General features: G+C 39.0%; 2 protein-coding genes across 2 annotated transcripts; both read left to right on the top strand.

The window, feature by feature from the left end:
• Window positions 1-434: 434 nt before the first annotated feature.
• On the top strand, window positions 435-4330 carry LOC103705385 (squamosa promoter-binding-like protein 17). Its single transcript, XM_008789082.4, has 3 exons — window positions 435-912; window positions 3289-3425; window positions 3521-4330. Exons 1-3 carry the CDS (start codon window positions 566-568, stop codon window positions 4102-4104), a joined length of 1068 nt encoding a protein of 355 aa, XP_008787304.2. The 5' UTR covers window positions 435-565; the 3' UTR covers window positions 4105-4330.
• Window positions 4331-7069: 2739 nt separating this feature from the next.
• On the top strand, window positions 7070-16090 carry LOC103705384 (protein STRUBBELIG-RECEPTOR FAMILY 2-like; the record flags this gene model as incomplete). Its single annotated transcript, XM_017842326.2, has 14 exons — window positions 7070-7203; window positions 7309-7374; window positions 7465-7536; window positions 7625-7696; window positions 7947-8018; window positions 8103-8168; window positions 8269-8334; window positions 8446-8780; window positions 11905-12161; window positions 12838-13109; window positions 13992-14133; window positions 14840-14979; window positions 15063-15219; window positions 15608-16090. Coding segments are annotated over 14 exons (2037 nt in total), but the record flags the coding sequence as incomplete, so codon positions are not given.
• Between the last annotated feature and the right edge of the window lie 2400 nt (window positions 16091-18490).

Genomic DNA, 18490 nt, shown 5'->3' with positions numbered 1-18490 from the left:
CTTAAAAAAAAGCAAATGTACCCACTCAAAAATTAAAAAAAAAATGCTTCGAGTGCTTTGTACTGAAGTGACCTTATTCTTAAAAGGAAAGACTTTTGGGTTCAGGTCTCGAAGAAATCTACCAGCATCCTTAGCTACTTTGGGTAAGAACTTTTGCGTCCTCAGGGTACTTGGGAGATAGAAGAGCAAGCAAAAGCAAAAGAAGCAAGCCTGAACTTTCCGTGACAAGCAAATAAAGATCAAATACTGTTGCTGTCATCTTCAATTATTTATACATAATTACTTACGCATGTTGCATCACTCTCAGTGATTTCTTTTCTTTTCTTTTTCCTTGTTTTTTTTTTTTTGGACAGTCCATCAGTGGTACTGTTTAACCCAAGCTGGCATGGCCCAAATGGCAGGTGTTGGCTTTAAGTATAGTACCAGAGCACCAAGTCTTGGGGAGATGTAACCAGCCACACCCACCCGTCTTCTTTCTCCCCCACCACCTCTTAAAGAAAGCCCACGTCACTTTTGCACCCCTCCCGCAATGGCTCTGGATGGGCAGCAATAGAAGGTGGTGGAGATGGAGATGGGCTCAAGTTCTCTTGCTGTCTCTGGGACCTGTGGCTCTGATGACTCCCTCCACGGGCTGCAGTTCGGGAAGAAGATCTACTTTGAGGATGGGGTTGGTGGTGGGAGCTCCTCCAAGGCCTCACCAACCCCTGCGGCAGCCTCGGCGCCGCCGAAGAAAGGGAAGGGGGTGGTGCAAGGGAGGCAGCAGCCACCCAGGTGCCAGGTGGAGGGGTGCAAGGTGGATCTCACTGGTGCCAAGGCCTACTACAGGAGGCATAAGGTGTGTGGGATGCACTCCAAGTTCCCCAAGGTCATTGTCGCAGGCTTGGAGCAGAGGTTCTGTCAGCAGTGCAGCAGGTTAGCTGCGCTGTGCTTCCCTTTATCTGTTTTAGCTTTCAGTTCTTAGCTTCTATCTGTAAGTTGGGCTCCTTCCCCTGTTGGGTACTTGAGAAGCGTGAATGTCTGCCTTTCTTCTTCAAGAATATCTAATAAATTGGTTTTTTCTGTTCGTATCTTGTTTGTTTGGGTTTCAATGCCTCCAATTTGTTTGTTTAGGCTTTGAAATTTGTGATTTGATTGTACTAATTTTTATTGTAGCTGATGGTTTGGAGGCATGGTTTCACTCATAGAGCTAAAGGGCAGTTTAAGCTTCATTCTTAGTTTTTGATACATGCTATCTTTATATTTTGTTTGGTATGCTTGAACATTATTTTCCTTTTACCTCTTTTTTTTTTTTTGGATATTGTTGGTTTTTGTTTGTCTGTTAAGTCTAATCTACGGGTGGAGGTTAGACTAGAGCTTGTGTAGGTGGTGCTGATTGGGATTGTCTGTCCAATTTGTTTGGTTTGTTTCGCTGTTTCTAAATTGATTAGGACTGTTATTTGTTGTTAGTTGGATGGAAGGCTTACAGCTTACTTAAGCGCGATACTTGAAACAGAGAGTAATCTTTGGATTTGGTTGGTTTGGTCGTCACCTGTCACTGATAATGGATATCTTTTTTTAATTAAAAGCTCATTTTTCACCTATCAGTTTGTTTATATGGATCTTTTTTGGATGGTAAGAGCTGTGGCTATAAGCTCTGGCCTTCTCCCAATTGTTTGCATGCTTTCAGCTCTGGCTTTACGTTTCTGCCCCAATCTTGTATATTTTCCTCAGCTTTTTCTGAGATTTGAAATTTCATGATTTCAAAAGTTTTAACTCTTTCTGCAGAAAATCTGGTTGTTTCTTAAATATATAACGTTATGTTAGTTCTAACTGAGTATATCTGGGGAAAAATGGGATGGGGATTTTGCATTTTCTTGTACTTTTGTTCTTGTGTTTTTCCCCCTATCTCATGGGGGTTTTGGAGTCTTATGACTTTTGCATGGAGGGAAAAAAACTACTTGACAAAGTTGACAACACAAATTATGGTGTACATCAATTTGGAAATTTGTCTATGATCTAATCTTTTTGGACTTGAATCTATTCCTTTGAGGTGCTATTATGCTTGTCTTTGCTACTAAGATTATGGTGTTTAGAATGGATGATGATGTGGATGCATCCTAAAAACTAGGAATAACAAAGAACTAATATTATGGAACTTAGAAATTAGGACTTGCCTTATTGCTTAGGAGTTAGGACATAACATCACGATTTTATGTTAAAAGGTTATCTTCAGTCTTTTTGGTCCTCATGGTCTTCACTTGTTCTATATGGCTTGAGGTGGTTATCTGTTCAGTGTTGGAATGTCAATGTGGATAATTTTGTCATTCCAACCAGCTTACACTGCAGTGTTTTGTACTTCAGTATTCGATCCAATTTTTTCCATCCAGATAACTAGGAGTTTTTTCTGCAGCTTAGGCACACTATTTCATTTTGGGGACTACTCCCACATCACCATCCTATGTTATGCAATCTGAACATGAAAACTGAAACAGGTAAACATAATGGTGTACTGAGAGAAAGCATCATCATTTCCTGAAAGACTGAAATTGCTAATCTCGAATCTAATTTTTCTCGTACATGTGGGCCAATGCTGGAAAAAAAATATCCTAAGAAGAGTTGCATTATCCTCTCTCATGGCAAGTTTTGATTTGAATTTGAGTTTACCTGGTGCCTCCTTAAAAATTTGAACAGCTTTCTGTCCAACTTGCTTTGTTATTCTTATGTGAGAATCATAAACAAATTTTTTCTAGCTCCGCTGTTTCTCGTTCTTTGCTCTGCCATGTACAGCACAAGTTAAGCTGCTTGTATTTTCTTTCTCAGACCGTTGTTCTAATTGATACTGACAAGCAACTTTACTGTCGCCTATTATCATCTCATTGTTCTCTGCAACTAGGTAGTCGGCCTTTTCCTATATACTTCATTTCTGGCAAAGCAGATTACTGGCTTTCATTCAGGTCCCTTCTTCAATGTGCTGTCCAATTGTGCATCATGACGTCTGTTAGAACTTTTCTTCAAACACAGAGTCATCTTTAAGATAAAAGAATATTACCTTGTGTCTAAGCTATTGTGACATCCATAAGCCTTGAACTAAATGTCAGAGTAAGATCCCAAATCGATTTAAAGGGAAAGTGGATTCAAAAAATAGTTATCAGAGGGAAACCATTTGTTTGTAAGGACAATGATACGAAATTTTTATATTATGATAAGTGTATTTGCGGGTATTACCAGTTTATTTTGCTTAGGTTTTATTGCATTTGATGCCTTGGATAATGCAGCTTAATGACAGATTTTGTCGATATATTTTTGCAGGTTTCACCAATTACCTGAATTTGACCAAGGGAAACGCAGCTGCCGCAGACGTCTGGCAGGCCACAATGAGCGCAGAAGGAAGCCACCGCCTGCGCCCCCATCATCACGCATCGGACGTCTGTCATCATCTTTTCATGGTTAGACGCGTCAGAACTAATTTGCTTATATTCTAGAGATTTCATTCTTTTTCATGGTCCTTTGGTTTAAAAGAAACTTATGAAACTGTAAACAGAGGATAACAGCAGTTTCAGAGGCTTTGGTATGGATTTCACTCACCCAAGGCTACCAGAAACCCCACGAGAAGTATGGTCAATGGTTCGGGCTGGTGATGGGGTGTCTAGTCATCAATGGCAGGGCAGTTTAGGAGCTCCCCCACCCAGTGAGGTGGCACCGCATGTGGCCCGCCAATACATGCATGACTCCATTGGTCAGGCTCTGCTCTCCTCTCCAGAAATTCCAGCAAGCAGATGTCTCTCAGGAGCGTCAGACTCCACCTGTGCTCTCTCTCTTCTGTCAAATCTGCCATGGGGCGGCACTGCTACTAGGAACGATCGAGCTCCAACCATCACAGCAAGCAGCAGCTTCAGTGGAGCACCAAGGGCTCAGCCAGTTCTCTCGAACAATTATGTAGCAAGTTCATCGGGATTTAGAAGTCATGAAGGTGGCAGCAGCTCACTGGGAGTCCAACATGAGTTGGGATTGGGCGAAGTCACCCAACTGGGTAACAGTCAGCTCTCGGGTGAGCTTGAGCTGGCCCTGCAGGGAAGCAGGCAATGCATGGACCATTCTGATGATGTGGTTCATTGGTCCCTCTAGACCGATTTGCTCTTAGTGCAGAAAAAGCTTTTTGTACCATTGATTATGTTTCTCCCAATGCTTCTGAATTCTTGTCAGCACAAACTTCAACTTTCATCCCATGTGGTGATTCTATCTTGGGAGTTCATGAACCTGAAACACTTTATAATGGTTCATTCACTTTTTTAGTACATTGCAAGAAGATTTTTCAATGAGTGCAGCAAGTTGTTTTTTAATTTTGTAGGTAAAACTCGATTCGTTGTTGTTATGTCCAGTAATTATATGCTTTATGTGCTGTTCCATAGGCAAGATTGAGAGCTGCAAACGTTTATGCAGGAGGATGTCCGCCCACCGACGACAAAAGCTAATAGGAGCAACTGTATGATAGTCCCTGATATCGGCAGATCTGTCTATTTGTATAAAAGAAAATCGAAAAGAGTCCCAAGGAATGTGGCTTAAAGGACACATACAGTGTAACTTATTGTTTGCTAACTAATTTACCCATAATTTGAGTTTGAGCTTCGGTATACTTGAGCATGAAGATGACTATGAGGTGATAGATGGTTTAGCCTTGCTCCAAGAAATTTGATTTCAGGATGGCAGGGTCTGCCCCTTGCCTTTTTCAGAAAGGCTAATTAAGCAATTAACTAGCAGGCAAAATTAAGCTTTTTCTGTGATAGTAATGATAGGGAATTGACCAAAGGATGTTGTTAAGCTCTGTTAGTGATCTCATGTGAGGTTTTCTACAGTTGTATTTAAAGCCGGATCTGTCTTCTTGAAGGAAACGAGGACACAAAGGCCACACTGTCGGTATAATTACTTAAAAGTCATACCGATCTCGTATGAGCTTCTAATAGTGACTTCCAGCAACTACAGTTCAAACAACCTTTTTAGGACTCATTTAAGTTCTAGGAATTCTAAGCTCCTGCATCTCTAAGTTTCAAAATGAAATGTCTTGAAGCCTGAAAAAACCATCAAAGAGGTACCCATCTTTGCTTAAAATCTCGAAAGAAATTATATGTTAAAATGTACGCCAAGCCGTATATACCAGCAATTCAATAGAAAAATCTTTAGAACATAAGAGATGTCAAAAAGATGATATCAGCTACTTCATGCAATGTTACGTTTAGATCAAATGAAACTAAATGTTCGGGGGATAAAGCATAAATGTCGCATGTTATTTATTGTTAGCAGTAATATGAATATACCACGATCAATTCTTTTGTACGTTCCCACAAAACTCAAAGTCTTTATCCCAATCTCTTAGGTAGTATAGCCATCTGGTCTTTGCTAACAGCTATGAGTTCAGCTGGTTGGCACCATCTCTCCATAGGAGAGCTTCTAGGTTCAATCCTAGGTGGTGGTATAAAAAACTGCTCTACGTCCCGAAAAAAGGAAAAAAAAAAAAAAGGAGCTATCTACTAGTAATATTACCAATCAAGATTTACCGTCTCCATATCGAACTCCGTACTGATGCCTCATACTGACATAGTGCGGTACAATATGATATAGAATATTTTGGCATGCCGAACATCAATTTGCATTCCGTACCATATATTAGTATCCAATTGATATGGTACGGTATATTTCGTACCGTTTGGTTTGAGTTGGTACAGTGAATTATGTTACTAACACTATGTTTGCAACCTATGATTATCTAGAGATGAGCTTTGAATTCATGAATTCGTTATTCCTTTTATTCTATGAAATCAAGCGGCCACCCGCCACCGCGTCCCTACTGCCACATCTCATTCAAAAGTGTCATTAACGGTCAGGCTGACGTGGATGATGACCTGGCACGCGCTGTCTCTAGCTGGGAACGACTCCGCCCCCACCGCCTGAAATAACCCCCTGCCCCCCGCTCGACTCCGCCCGTTTTGGACTAACATAAATAGCCACGAAGTTTACCAAAACAAAAAGAAAAAATTACTGAAAAATTCTTATATTTTCTCTCAATCTTGGCTATTAGTTTTGAGTTCACTCCTTCCTCCTCCTCCTTTGCGTCTTTTCTATTAGATAGATTCAAAGGAATTGTTCATCTCCTTCGTTACACTGTAGCTCGAGGGTGAGTTCTGGATCCCGTTTTCTTCTTCTTTTTCTTTTTTTCTGTGCTTAGTTTCATTTCTTTTTCTTTGAATATTATAGTTCTTGATCGTAATATCTTTTCTTGAATCATAAAAGCACTCTTTAAATTTCTCTTGTCTTTCTCTCTTCCTTTCCTTTGAATCCAGTTCTTTAATTCTGGATATAATTGTTCTCAAAAGATTCTTGATTTAAATCCTCTCTTTTGTAATCTTTATAATGTTTTTTGTTTTAAAATATTTCTGTGAAGCTGGAGGAGGATGGGTCGAGCTAATCCGACGCTTCTGATAGCGTCTTTCTTCTTCTGCTTATTCCTTGCGGCGATTAATCCCTTCTTCTTTACCTCCGCGGTTACCGATCCCCTCGATGGTAAACCCAAATTTCTCCTTTTCTTGAAAAAAAAAAAATTATGTTCTTTAATTCGAGATATTTGCACGGCAATTCGGTATTCCTGTGCGAAAATCGGCAAGTGCATGAACTTCTAAGTTCTAGTAATTCCATCCGTCTGATCTTGATCGCACGGTCATATTTGCCTCGAGGTCATCGCCCTTCCACAGATCACGTCATGGCGGAAGGGGCCACTAATTGGATGGGCGAAACAAAAAGTAAATAAAAACCCATGTAGATAGTAAAAGAACAAATCTTGGGGGCAAAAAGAAAGCAAGGTGCGCTTTCGGATCTCTAACGTCGCTAATGGCTTCTTGCCCTTCGTCTTTTCTTGGCTTCTCCAGTTTCAGCTCTCGAAGCTCTCTATGGCTCGCTCAACGCCCCGCCTCAGCTGACCGGGTGGAAAGCCACCGGAGGCGACCCCTGCGGCGAGGAGCAATGGAGAGGGGTCTCTTGCTCCGGCCAATCAGTTATTTCCATGTAATTTTCCGCTTTTTTCCTGAATTTTTGGTGATTAATCTTGATAAATTTTGCTTCTTTTTGGAAAGGGCTGGTCCGATCTTGTTCTATTTGGTGCAGAAAGGTTAAAGGGCTGGGAGTTGGTGGGTTTCTTGGTTCCCATCTATCTACTCTCCCATCTTTGAAAGAGCTGTGAGTTAACAACTTAACATTAGTCGCTGAGAGCTTTTGTCTTTGATGATGTAATTTTGGAAGAAATGTGGTGATTCTTGATGGTTGTTTGTTTTGTCTTAATAGAGATTTGAGTCAAAATAATATTAGTGGAGAAATTCCTTATGGTTTGCCCCCGAATGCAACCTACATGTATGCTTCTTTTTGTTTTATTTGAAATCCTCGAGAAAGTTATCTCCCCTTTTCTCTTCTGTTTCTTTACTTTAGTCTTTCTAGCCGCAGAAACTTGGCTGAGAATATTTTTTCTCAGAACATCCCATTCTCGTTGTCTTCCCTAAAGTTTCTCAAGCACTTGTGAGTTACTCAGCTGCCATATAGTTTTGTGACTGTAACATGAAATTGGTTTTTGATGCATATATCGTTCTTCTTTTCCTATGTGTAGGAATCTGAGCCATAATTCTCTCTTTGGACCCATCGGAAATGTTTTTACAGACATGCAGAGTTTAGAAATACTGTAAGATTTCATACTGCTTCTTCTGGATATTGGTTGTATTGGACTTGGCATTGATTGAACAAAACTCTCATTGGATATGAATTATATTAAATGCATTATTAGAAAAAAAAACAAAGTGGTGAAGTTGATTATGTAGGTTTTTAACAGTAGAAGCCTGTGCTGTTGTGTTATTTTTCCATTATTATTATTGTTTTAGATGTCATAGCTCTGCCTTTTAGAGTCGGTCCAGCTCAAGTGGCTGCAATTTCAGGGACTTATCATTCAACCACTTTACTGGTGATCTACCAAGCTCGTTTAGTTCATTGACAAATCTTCATGCACTGTAAGTGTGACAATGGCCACAATTATTGCAGTGGAAGTAGCAACAAGCATCTTACTAATTTGTCGTTTCTGATTTTAATGACAGTTATTTACAAGATAATGAGTTCACTGGATCTGTTGTTTTTTTAGCAAACCTCCCGCTATCTATTCTGTAAGCTTCACCTATTTAAAGTTCATGTAAGTGGCCATACGATTCCTTTAAAATAAAAAAAATGACTACTTTGTGGTTTTTGGGTATTATATCTATTCAGTTTCCTCGAGAATAATCACTTCAGCGGATATTTGCCAAAACAATTGGAATTTATTCAGCAATTGAGGTATTATTTTATATATAAGTTATGAATTGATATTTTTGTCTATAATTCTTCTTCCTCTGATTCTTATATGACATCGTATACCTTCTCCCATTGTCTTTATCAACTATTCAGGACCAATGGGAACCTGTTTCAAGGTGGTTACACATTTCCTCAACAATTGAGAAACGGAAGTGCTCATTCCCCTGTGTCATCAGCTGATAGGAATGCCAGTCGTAGCCCTAGAGTTACACCAAGTTCTTTCAGCTTTTCTTCTATACAAGGGGGTCATAATCAGAAAAGAGTAGGCCTGGGAGTGATGACCAGCACTGTTGGTGGTCTAGTTTTGGTGGCTCTGCTTGCTGCTGCTGCTGCCCTTGTAAACAGTCACAGATCTCACAAAAGTGCTCTTGATGGTTCTAAGAGCACTAGTGACTCTTTTCATTCTCTTCCAGTTACAACACCCTCAGGTAACTATCAGTCACTGCATTTTTTGGCAGGCAAGCATTTAGGCTTTCTCAGAGAACCTTATTTTTTATTCATCCAATTCGCACCTGTCAATTTTATAGAATATCATAGAGTTCTTGATTTTGGATGTTTGGTATGCATTCATCTTGCAATACCGACCATTTTATCTACCTGGTCTCTCTAGCAGTTAGTCTTGTGAAGATTATCTGTGTTTGCATACAGAACAGCTGCAGCCATCTTAAGAAGAAAGAGCTGGACTGAGCTTTACAATCATAACTAATCTCCTATAAACTTCCATTTAATCTAATATGATCTGTTGCACCATATTTAATTGCTCCTCTCTTGCTCTCCTCTGCTTATTTGCATCAAGAATTGCTTAGTCAAAAATAATGGTACCTCATTACATTTAATCGCATCTTTTAACTTTAGATTCAATTACTAAATTTTCTCAAAAAGATTCAATTGCTTAAAAGTTCTCCTTTGTTCTCTGTTGTCCTAATCTTCTCCTCTAACTCTACATGCCTGTTTTGCTTTGTTCTAAATGTCAAAGGTTGGTTTTGTCACGCCCCATACCTGGAGCATAATAGACGCTGCATACCTATATGGCGGACCATACAAGTATACAAGGCTGCAGATTATATCAAAGCAATAATAATTTTTGAAAATTTATTTAATCAAGAACTTATTCAAATAATTCTTACAATAGTTTCAAAGTGACATAAGTCAACATTTGCTAACTATTAACATAAATCAAATAAAATACTCTAACTAGTCTGACTAAAACTTCAATAACTAAAAGTATCTTTAAAAGATCTAAAGCACTCTCCAAGTTCCGAGCAATCATGCATATGGATTTGAAGAAAAAATAAGAAAAACATAATAATGAGCTACACTAGCCTAGTAAGAGACATAATATCCCAAAGTGGGATCTAAACATGCCAAAGAATAAGTTAAAGAGCAAGATATTGACTAAAAAATAAATCAATTCTCGAATAATACATATATCTCCTTTTGAAATATACTATTATTTTTATAAACTAATACTAGAAATCCAACAACAGGCTATGGCTACGTAACCTAGTGGCATAGGTCGCACAAAGTGCCAAACACTACTATCCTTAACTACCGGTGGTACGGTGTCCAAATACCATTATTCTAATCACTAGTGGTGCGGCGTCGAAACCAATTTTTTATGGATTACAAGTCGACATGGCCAACGAATAATCTCCATTGGCTGGGCCAGATCATAGTCATGCTGAGAAAACATATATATAAAACAATTTTTTTTCATAATTTGCCCAATCATATTTTTTAAATTTTATAACATAACACATAATATAATTTAAAATAATTACTATCGTAGCAATAACATACCTGACCCGTTTAACCAAGTGTAAAATAGATATCATAATCAAATTTAATAAACTAAATTATTATTTTACCGAAAGTTCAGAAAACGAACTTTAAAGCATTAGGGTACTTACCTCTTCTCGCTTCAAAAATCCCACTTCAGTTAGAGCAGTTAGATTTTTCTGTTTTAATATTATTAAAATATTATTAATTTTATTATTATCTTAGAAGCCAAACAAAGCTAAAAATTAAGATACTATTGGGGATACGACCTCATGCCCAAATCAGGATGGATGAAAGGCAATATCAATCAGATAGTGGTACCCGACTGCATGGGTTGGTTTGAACAAGGTGAACTGAATTAATTCAGATTAGACATGATTTAAGTGATTCAATGAAAGTCAATGATGACCAAATTTCAAAGAGATCTCACAACGCTGAGGTAACAGGTTGGCCTACCGCCCGGGTACCGGGGTGGTTTAGGGCTTCCACCCAGGGTCAACTTGGATCCGAACAAAGCATGACAGAATCTTAAACCAAGATCTCTAAGCGTACATAGAGAGAGAAAGAGGGACAAGAGAGAGAAACAAGGGAGAGAAACAATGCAGAAAAACAAAGAAGAAAAGAAGAGGAAAGAGAGGGAGAAGAAGAAAGAGGAAGGAGGAGGTGAGGGCCAAGGTCAGGTGGCCGTGGTGGTTGACAGCCGGAAGACCGGCGACAAAGCCGACTGGCGGCGGTGATAGGGCGGCTGGTGACAAAAAGAAGAGGAAGAAAGGGCCGAAAACAGGGCTTTCGTCCCCTCTTTTTCTTCCTTCATGATCTCCGACGATGGGGCTCCGATGATGGCCCAAGGCATCAAAGGAAATAAGCCCCCATCTCCGGCGACAAATGCCGGCAGCGGAGGAGGCCGGAAAAAGAAGAGCAAAGTGGTTTTTGGATCGGAAAACAGGAGATGAACAAAGCTCCGTCTTTTACGGATTTTTCCGATGAAAAGTTGGCCAGCGATGAGGTTGATGAACATGGAAACAAAGGAGAAGGAGATTCAAGGTCATACCTCTAATTCTGGTGAGGCTTGGCTGCGTTTTCCAGCGAGCACAAGGAGCTTAGGTAGTTGGCAATCAAAGGGGAAAAAGAAAAGAAGACGGCAGCATATGCGAGGATCTTCCGATGAGGATGAACTAGGGAGGGTCGATGGCTTAAATAGAAGTGGAGGCTAGGCTTATCCTAGCCTCTGGCAGAGCCCATGGTGGAGGACTCTTCCTACTAGCCATGGTTCACCTAGGCCATGGTTCACCTAGGCCATGGTTCACCCGGGCTATGCCCTATTCCTCTCTTCCCACTAGCCATGGTTCACCCGGGCTCTGCCCTATTCTGAATGGAAAGAGGGCCTTCGGGCCCTCACTTGGCATTGGGCCGGCTTGGCCCGACCCCCACGAGGTTGGGCCTCACAGGTTCCTATTCGTTAAAACTTTACCTTTGGAACATACATGTAGTCTTTTTTGTTTAGCTTGACAGAACAATTCTACCCGGACACTCTCATGGTGTATTGTAGATTTTGGACAAATGACTTGTCTACGTACGTCTACAGTCGCCATCTTCTCTGACAGACAGACACAGCTTAATTTTATATTTTATATCAGCATTCAGATTTGGGTGTTAATTTTGTAAATGCACAGTCAAACATGCAATAGAAAGTTAATAGCTGCATAACCTGCTGTCTTTCATCTTAGCTGCATTCTCTGATTAATCATGATTATGGTTGTGCTTCTTTTGCAGTATCAGAAGTGAACTTAGATCGATGCCCCTGGGTTTCTCCTCGCATGACTGCTACGAGGCCTCCCTCAGTTCGTTATGCAAAACCCCATAGAATGTCTAAAAGAAAAAGTTCTTCGAGGAGATCCAGAAATCTGCTGACTGCAAAGCTTTACTCAGCTTCAGAAATTCTAACTGCCACAAATAATTACAGCGAGGAAAACCTTCTTGGAGAGGGTTTAATTGGCCAGGTTTACAAAGCTGAATTTCCTGATGGGCAGGTAATTATATGCATAATGCAACTTTTTTAACATGGCAACCATAACCATATCAAAAGAGGCTTAGCTAGTATTTTCAAACGTCAGCTGTTTGGCATCATTGAGGTAATACACATAGAGAGCTAGGCATAACTGCATAATTCTTATTTTTGATGCATTTTTTCAAGAGGGCAGTTAAAGAACACCAGGCAGGTGTGGTCAGCACGTATAACCAACTGTAAAAAGGTCTTGATGCTATTTTATGTGCAATATCATTTTATAACTGCCGGTTTGTTGTGCAGATATGTGGTCATTAATATGATTATTTTCTGTTAAAGAATACATAAAATTATAATATAAATTTTGTTTTTCTTTCATCGGTTCTTGTTAATATGACTGTCTTTTATGAGTTCTAGTGATGGACCATGTTTTTGTGTCGAAACTATTTAATTTATATGCTGGGAGAAACATGGATATTTTATTCCCAAATATGGTTATTTTCATATTAATCACTGTATCCAAATATGGTTATTTTCATTTTAATCACTGTCTATGTTCCTGCATCATAATCCTGAATGGTGGTTGAACTTTACTTTTATCCCTCAATGGTGGCATATATTTATTTATTTGTCTATTTATTTTTTCGCATATGATGCACTCTAATGCAGAAGCTTATGCATCGGTTCTTTTGCTTTCTCAGCTGTTAGCTGTCAAAAAGATTGACCTGGTAGCTCTGGCTGTATATGAAGAAGATGAGTTTCTAGATGCAGTTTGGAATATGTCACGTTTAAGACACCCAAACATTGCCAAGCTTTTAGGCTATTCTGTGGATCATGGAGAGCATGTTCTTGTGTATGAATATGCAGGTGGTGGGTCTCTTCATGATGTCTTATTTTCTGCCAATAAGACGCATAAGGCTCTTTCGTGGAAAGCTCGGGTGAGGATTGCCCTTGGTGTTGCCCATGCATTGGAGTATGTATAGATCACTTCAACTTGATGGCTCTTATTTTACATGAAATAATTTTCTCTTCCACTTACTATGTTCTTATACTAAGAATGAACTCTTCAAACTAATAATGATAATGTTTCTACTTATGAGGATCTATGCGGGCATGTGTTAAGTCCTACATCGGCTATGCACTGGTAGGTCTTGGGTACTTATACAAGACCAAGGAACCCAAATAATACCTTCCGGTAGCCTTTTTGGGTGATTCTAAGTTGTTATAAATAGTATCAGAGCAAACTTGGCCTATGGCTTATGTGGGCTAGGGGACACTGCAACATGGATCTATTGGAGTTGACCACAGGCCAATCATGGTGCTTGTGATTAGATTTGAATGGATTTGGACTCTTAGCCTAACAAGAATACCAAGGCTTAAACGGGAGAAATATGTGAGGATTCATGCGGGCATCTGTTTAGTCCCATATTGGCTATATGCTAGATAGATTTTGGGTACTTATATAAAACTAAGGAATCTAAATAATACCTTTTGGCTAGCCTTTATGGGTGAGTTCTTGGGTCGTTACACTACTACTTTATCATATGAGGAATTTCTTGTTCATTGAGATTTCTATTATTTTTTTGAAGAAAAAAATTTCTACTTTTTTAACTCCCATTGTCTTCGTGATGATTGTATTTTTGAGTGGAACTTAGCCTTACTATATCGATGAAGAGAAAAAAAAGGGAAAAAAAAACAAGAACCAATGATGGAGAAAGAATTGTGCCCTTCCCCCCCAACCTCCAAAAAAAAAAAATGTTAATGAAATATTTAAGTACTAGAGATATAATTCTTTTTGGGTTTTTTTTCGGCTCTTGAATCTTGATGATGGTCTATATTTCCATGGCATCTGCAGGTATATGCATTGGATATGCTCTCCTCCCATGGCCCATGGAAATATGAAGGCAACCAACATTTTGCTTGATGATGAGCTTATGCCCCATATCACTGACTGTGGACTAACTGTGCTAAGGCATCTCATTAGCACTAAACCAAAAGTAAATACTGCTCAAGTTCTTCTTCACTGCATGTTCTAAATGCTAAATAAAGTTTAATGGTGAAAACTAAGGATATTTACTACTATACTTGAAAAGAGAATATTTAGTTAAATAAATTTGTCAGGGAAGTGGATACCTAAATCTCAAAGCTAGTGGTATATTTGGCTACTTTAACCTAGTTCAAGAATCTGAACTTTGAAGGTATTATACTGGATTTCACATATGAAGCCTCCAGTGTCTCAATATCAGAGGGAGTTTGTCTTGTTGGTAGTTGGTGATGATTGGTGGATGCTCCACTGGATAAGAAGAGAAAGGTGGGAAAAGTTAGTTAATAGATTTGGGCATTCATACTGCAGTATTTCCATCTAATGATTTTTACCTTCAGACAAAAATGACACAATTTTATATTTTCTTCTTTTAATCTGTCCAACACATCCCAGAAGAGCACTTCAAATACAGTTATAGTTAGCAATGAAGCATTATTCATGAGTGCAGGAGCAGTATAAATGAATGTAGATCTGTTAAATTCTTTTTTTTAAGTATTAGATAGAAGTAAACTGTACATAAAAGAACTCTGGTTTTGGGCTGTTTTAAGGGAAATGTGTTTTGTATTACCATGTTCTGTGATATTATTGCTCTGTCCCTTGGTGAACCTATTCTTTTCATGGTAAAAAACCCTTGGTGAACTTTCTTTACTTGAAAACAGGCTTCTGAACTGTCCATGGATTTTAATGGTTACACTGCTCCTGAGCTCAATATCCCTGGTGTAGATAAGACCAAAGCTGATGTATATGGTTTTGGAGTAGTTTTGCTGGAGCTCTTGACAGGAAAAATGGCTTTTGACAGGCATGCATTTCATGTCCTCCTACAGACATTCTTTCATTTTTTTTTCCTTTTTTTTTTTACCATCATTTCTGTCATTATAATAGTTCAAGAAGCAAAGAGGAGCAATATCTGGTCAAGTGGTCTTCCTTTTGTCTCCATGACTTCAGCTCATTGGAAGGGATTACTGATCCTACAATCAAAGGCACCATACCTTCCAAGGTCCTATCTCAATTTGCCGACATCATATTGCTCTGTATTCAGGTTTGCTCCACTTATAACCTTTAGATGTTAGCATTGCAGACTGTGATCTACTCTATGCTGATTTTTGGATGCATGATGTTCAAAACCTTATCTGAGCATGAAAAATTGATAGGGGGGGATAGAAAAGGGAAAAACTAAAATGGAAGTAGTGAAAAATGATCCAGCATACTTCTTTCTCATTATATTACTACACTACATTAGAAACAGATGCTGAAGTGGATACATGACTGACCTGAAACTCATATGGTGATCTAAAGTTAAGAAGGTTCTATTACAAATTTCAATCAAATTTTGAAGCTCATGCGCTTGGTTTTGGGAATTTGACTTGTATTTCTTTTTGATTATTTGCTGATTGAGCTTCTTGCCTTATATCAATTTCTGTAAACAGCCAGAACCCGAATTCCGTCCACCGATGACTGATATAACTGAATATCTGATCCGTCTTGTCCATAAAATGGGTCATCATAACCAGTTGAGCTCTGCTAAGGCTTCTGAGCTTGATGTATCTGACATCTCTTTCAAATCAACTCTGGCCTACTTGGAGCCTCCTCCATCTTCTCCTATGTCCACTTAATGCTCACCATTGGCAGGAGGAGTGCTGGATGATCATAGAGCAACAGCTTGTAAGGATGGACAATTTTTTCCAAGAAATTTGGTGACACGCCACCCAAGGTAAGAGGATTCACACTCCATTAACTGTAAATAACGGTTTACTGATAATTCTGAGAATCAGTTATACATATGTAGACAATAGAAACTAGATGCAATATCAGATGTGACCAAGCCCCCAGCATTCCGTGATTAAATTTGTTGCTGCGCTCTTTTGAGCTATTTTTCAGTATTTTAACTTGGAAGCAGAGCCTGGAGCACATATGTTGAACTTTCATTTCATCGTCTAGTAAGTGGAATTTGTGGTCTCCTGGGGATTATTTTTTAAGGTATAGGCAACTCACAAAAATGGAGACTTAAATATCACGTTAGCATGCAAAATTTATAGAAATTATACCATCTCATTTTATGATCAAGTCCGAAAACAATAATCTGAAAAAAAAAAATATAAAGTGATTACGGCCAATGGTAGAAAAACAAGAGAGAGAGAGAGAGAGAGAGAGAGGAGGGGCAAGGATGTGGCTGGCTGGGTAATGATGTCCAACAGCTGGAGTGGGTCAGATGTAGGTGACTCAATTGGTGGAGGTTCAAGGGTGCCTGACGAAGGCCGAGGTGAACTGTGGTGGCAATATTGGCCTCGGACTTTCTATTGGGTCAAATTGGGATCCATGGAGAGAATATGGACCTTCCTGCCAGGGTCCATTGAGTTATGCACAGAGAGAAAGAAAGAGAGAAAATGAAGGGAAGAATCCTTTGTTGTTCTCTCTCAAAACCAAAGGAGGGTGCTGGCCTAGTGGTGGCGTTGGTCGGAGGGCCACGATGGGCGGCGGTGAGCGGGGGTGGTGATGACGGTTGGCTGGTGAGCGAGGAGAAGAGGAAATAAAAAAAAAAGAGGGATTGATCTTCAAATAGAGCTCGACGGTAGGATCTGACAGTCTCTTAATGAGATTTTGGTCGACCATGGCAGCTCAATGGAGGGCCAGGATGGGCATAGGTGGTTGCATCGGTACTTGGCTCCAGTAAGGCCCTGATGAGGGTGACTCTGTGAGGGAAGGTGATGGTAAGGTGAGAAAACTTTTTTTCTGGAAGTAGAGGAAAGAGGGATGCTCAATGACAATGGTGCACCAAGGGGTTTCGGAAGGATTTATAGGTGGTGGAGGCCAGGATTTCCTGGCATTCAGTGGAGTCAGAGTTGGTTTCCTTCGACTCAAACAAAGAAACCTTGGTTCATGTTTTCTTTTTTTTCTTTCTTTCATTTGGGGTTTGGGCCATCTTAGAGAATGCACCAAGCCTAGTTCAGGCATTAGGCTAGGCTAATGGGTTCGAGCCTCACATCCCTCCCCCCTTCCTCCTAAAATAATTTTGACCTTGAGATTAATTTGTTTGAGGCTCTTTCACCATGATCCCTACATTTCTTGGCAAACCCTACCTAAAGTGCTCCCCTCTATGTTAAATTCATGTAAGCCTCTGAAAACTAATTTATCTACTCACTATTAAATTTTGCCAGAGCCTTCAATGACAAAAGTGAAAGATCTTTGGTCAACTCATAATCTTAAACTTTGACTTTACTAACAATCTCCAACAAATATTAAAAAAAAATATTCAAGGATGATAATTTAAACTATTAGAGATTCCATCAAGATGTATGCCCAATGGCCTCACAATAAAATCAACTCCATTAGTAGGGAAGATGGTCTTATTTGCAGCATCCCGAACATAATTTTTTTCTTTAATTAGCTGATTAGAATTTGTGGTAGCCTTTTGCCATTTCATGTAAATAACTTGTACTCCAATCCTCTTTCTTGAGTCAAATCTATCTTGATCTCAACTGCCAAAGAGTTTTCTCTTTATTTAGAATATCCTCGAGCAAGCTTTTCCACTGCTTTTGTTTCATTCTCCATCCCTACTCTTCCAATTAACTAATTTCCAAATTTTGTCCATAATTCCTTGCTTGTTTTTCTGATAACATAGAACTCTTTCTTAGTCTTCATGTTAAACTTCTTCTTCGTGAGCTCTAGTTTTGCAACCACATAATTAACAACAAAAGATGGGAGCACTATCATAATCTACACTCATATAAAGTTTAGGCTTCCAAAATTATATAAATAATAAATAAATATATTAATATGGCACGTGATGGTGAAGTGTGAGAGAGGTTAACCAATCTATTTCTATTTGAACATCCAAGGACCGTAGATTAAACAAAACCTCGACATTATTGGATGGTATGAATCCGAAGGACATTCTATCATTAAGTAAGTAATAAAAGTTATCTGATTACAAATTTAGTTATTAACCAGTACGAGTAATGCTTTAACTATTCGTCCTTTCATAAGTGATGTCAGAATAAAGTGATATGAGCTAACAACTCAATAAAAATCCTTATGCATGTCCCAATATAATTAATTTAATAATAAAAATATCAATTTATTATTTTTTAATATAAAAATAATATCATATTAAGAGAATAAGATAGAGGACACAGCTCTATTATTTGACGTGCGTCGACGTGACCGCTAAGCTGATAAGATAGAGAATGATGGCCAAGCTGATATATAAGCTCTATTATTTGACGTGATGGCTAAGCTAATAGAATAAGCTCGATTATTTGGAGTTAATGTGTCGACGTGACGGCTAAGCTGATAATTAAAATAGAATGTGG

This window comes from Phoenix dactylifera, chromosome 1, assembly GCF_009389715.1.
Source record: "Phoenix dactylifera cultivar Barhee BC4 chromosome 1, palm_55x_up_171113_PBpolish2nd_filt_p, whole genome shotgun sequence".
Taxonomy (NCBI): Eukaryota; Viridiplantae; Streptophyta; class Magnoliopsida; order Arecales; family Arecaceae; genus Phoenix; species Phoenix dactylifera.
The sequence above is the reverse complement of the archived record's forward strand: the minus strand, read 5'-3'. Positions and strand labels throughout refer to the sequence as shown.

Bases quoted from the DNA above. Each gene is read 5' to 3' on its own strand.
- LOC103705385 (XM_008789082.4), top strand. From the start codon at position 566: ATGGAGATGGGCTCAAGTTCTCTTGCTGTCTCTGGGACCTGTGGCTCT. The intron at 913-3,288 runs GTTAGCTGCGCT...ATATTTTTGCAG, and splicing joins TTCTGTCAGCAGTGCAGCAG to GTTTCACCAATTACCTGAAT. The intron at 3,426-3,520 runs GTTAGACGCGTC...AACTGTAAACAG, and splicing joins TCTGTCATCATCTTTTCATG to AGGATAACAGCAGTTTCAGA.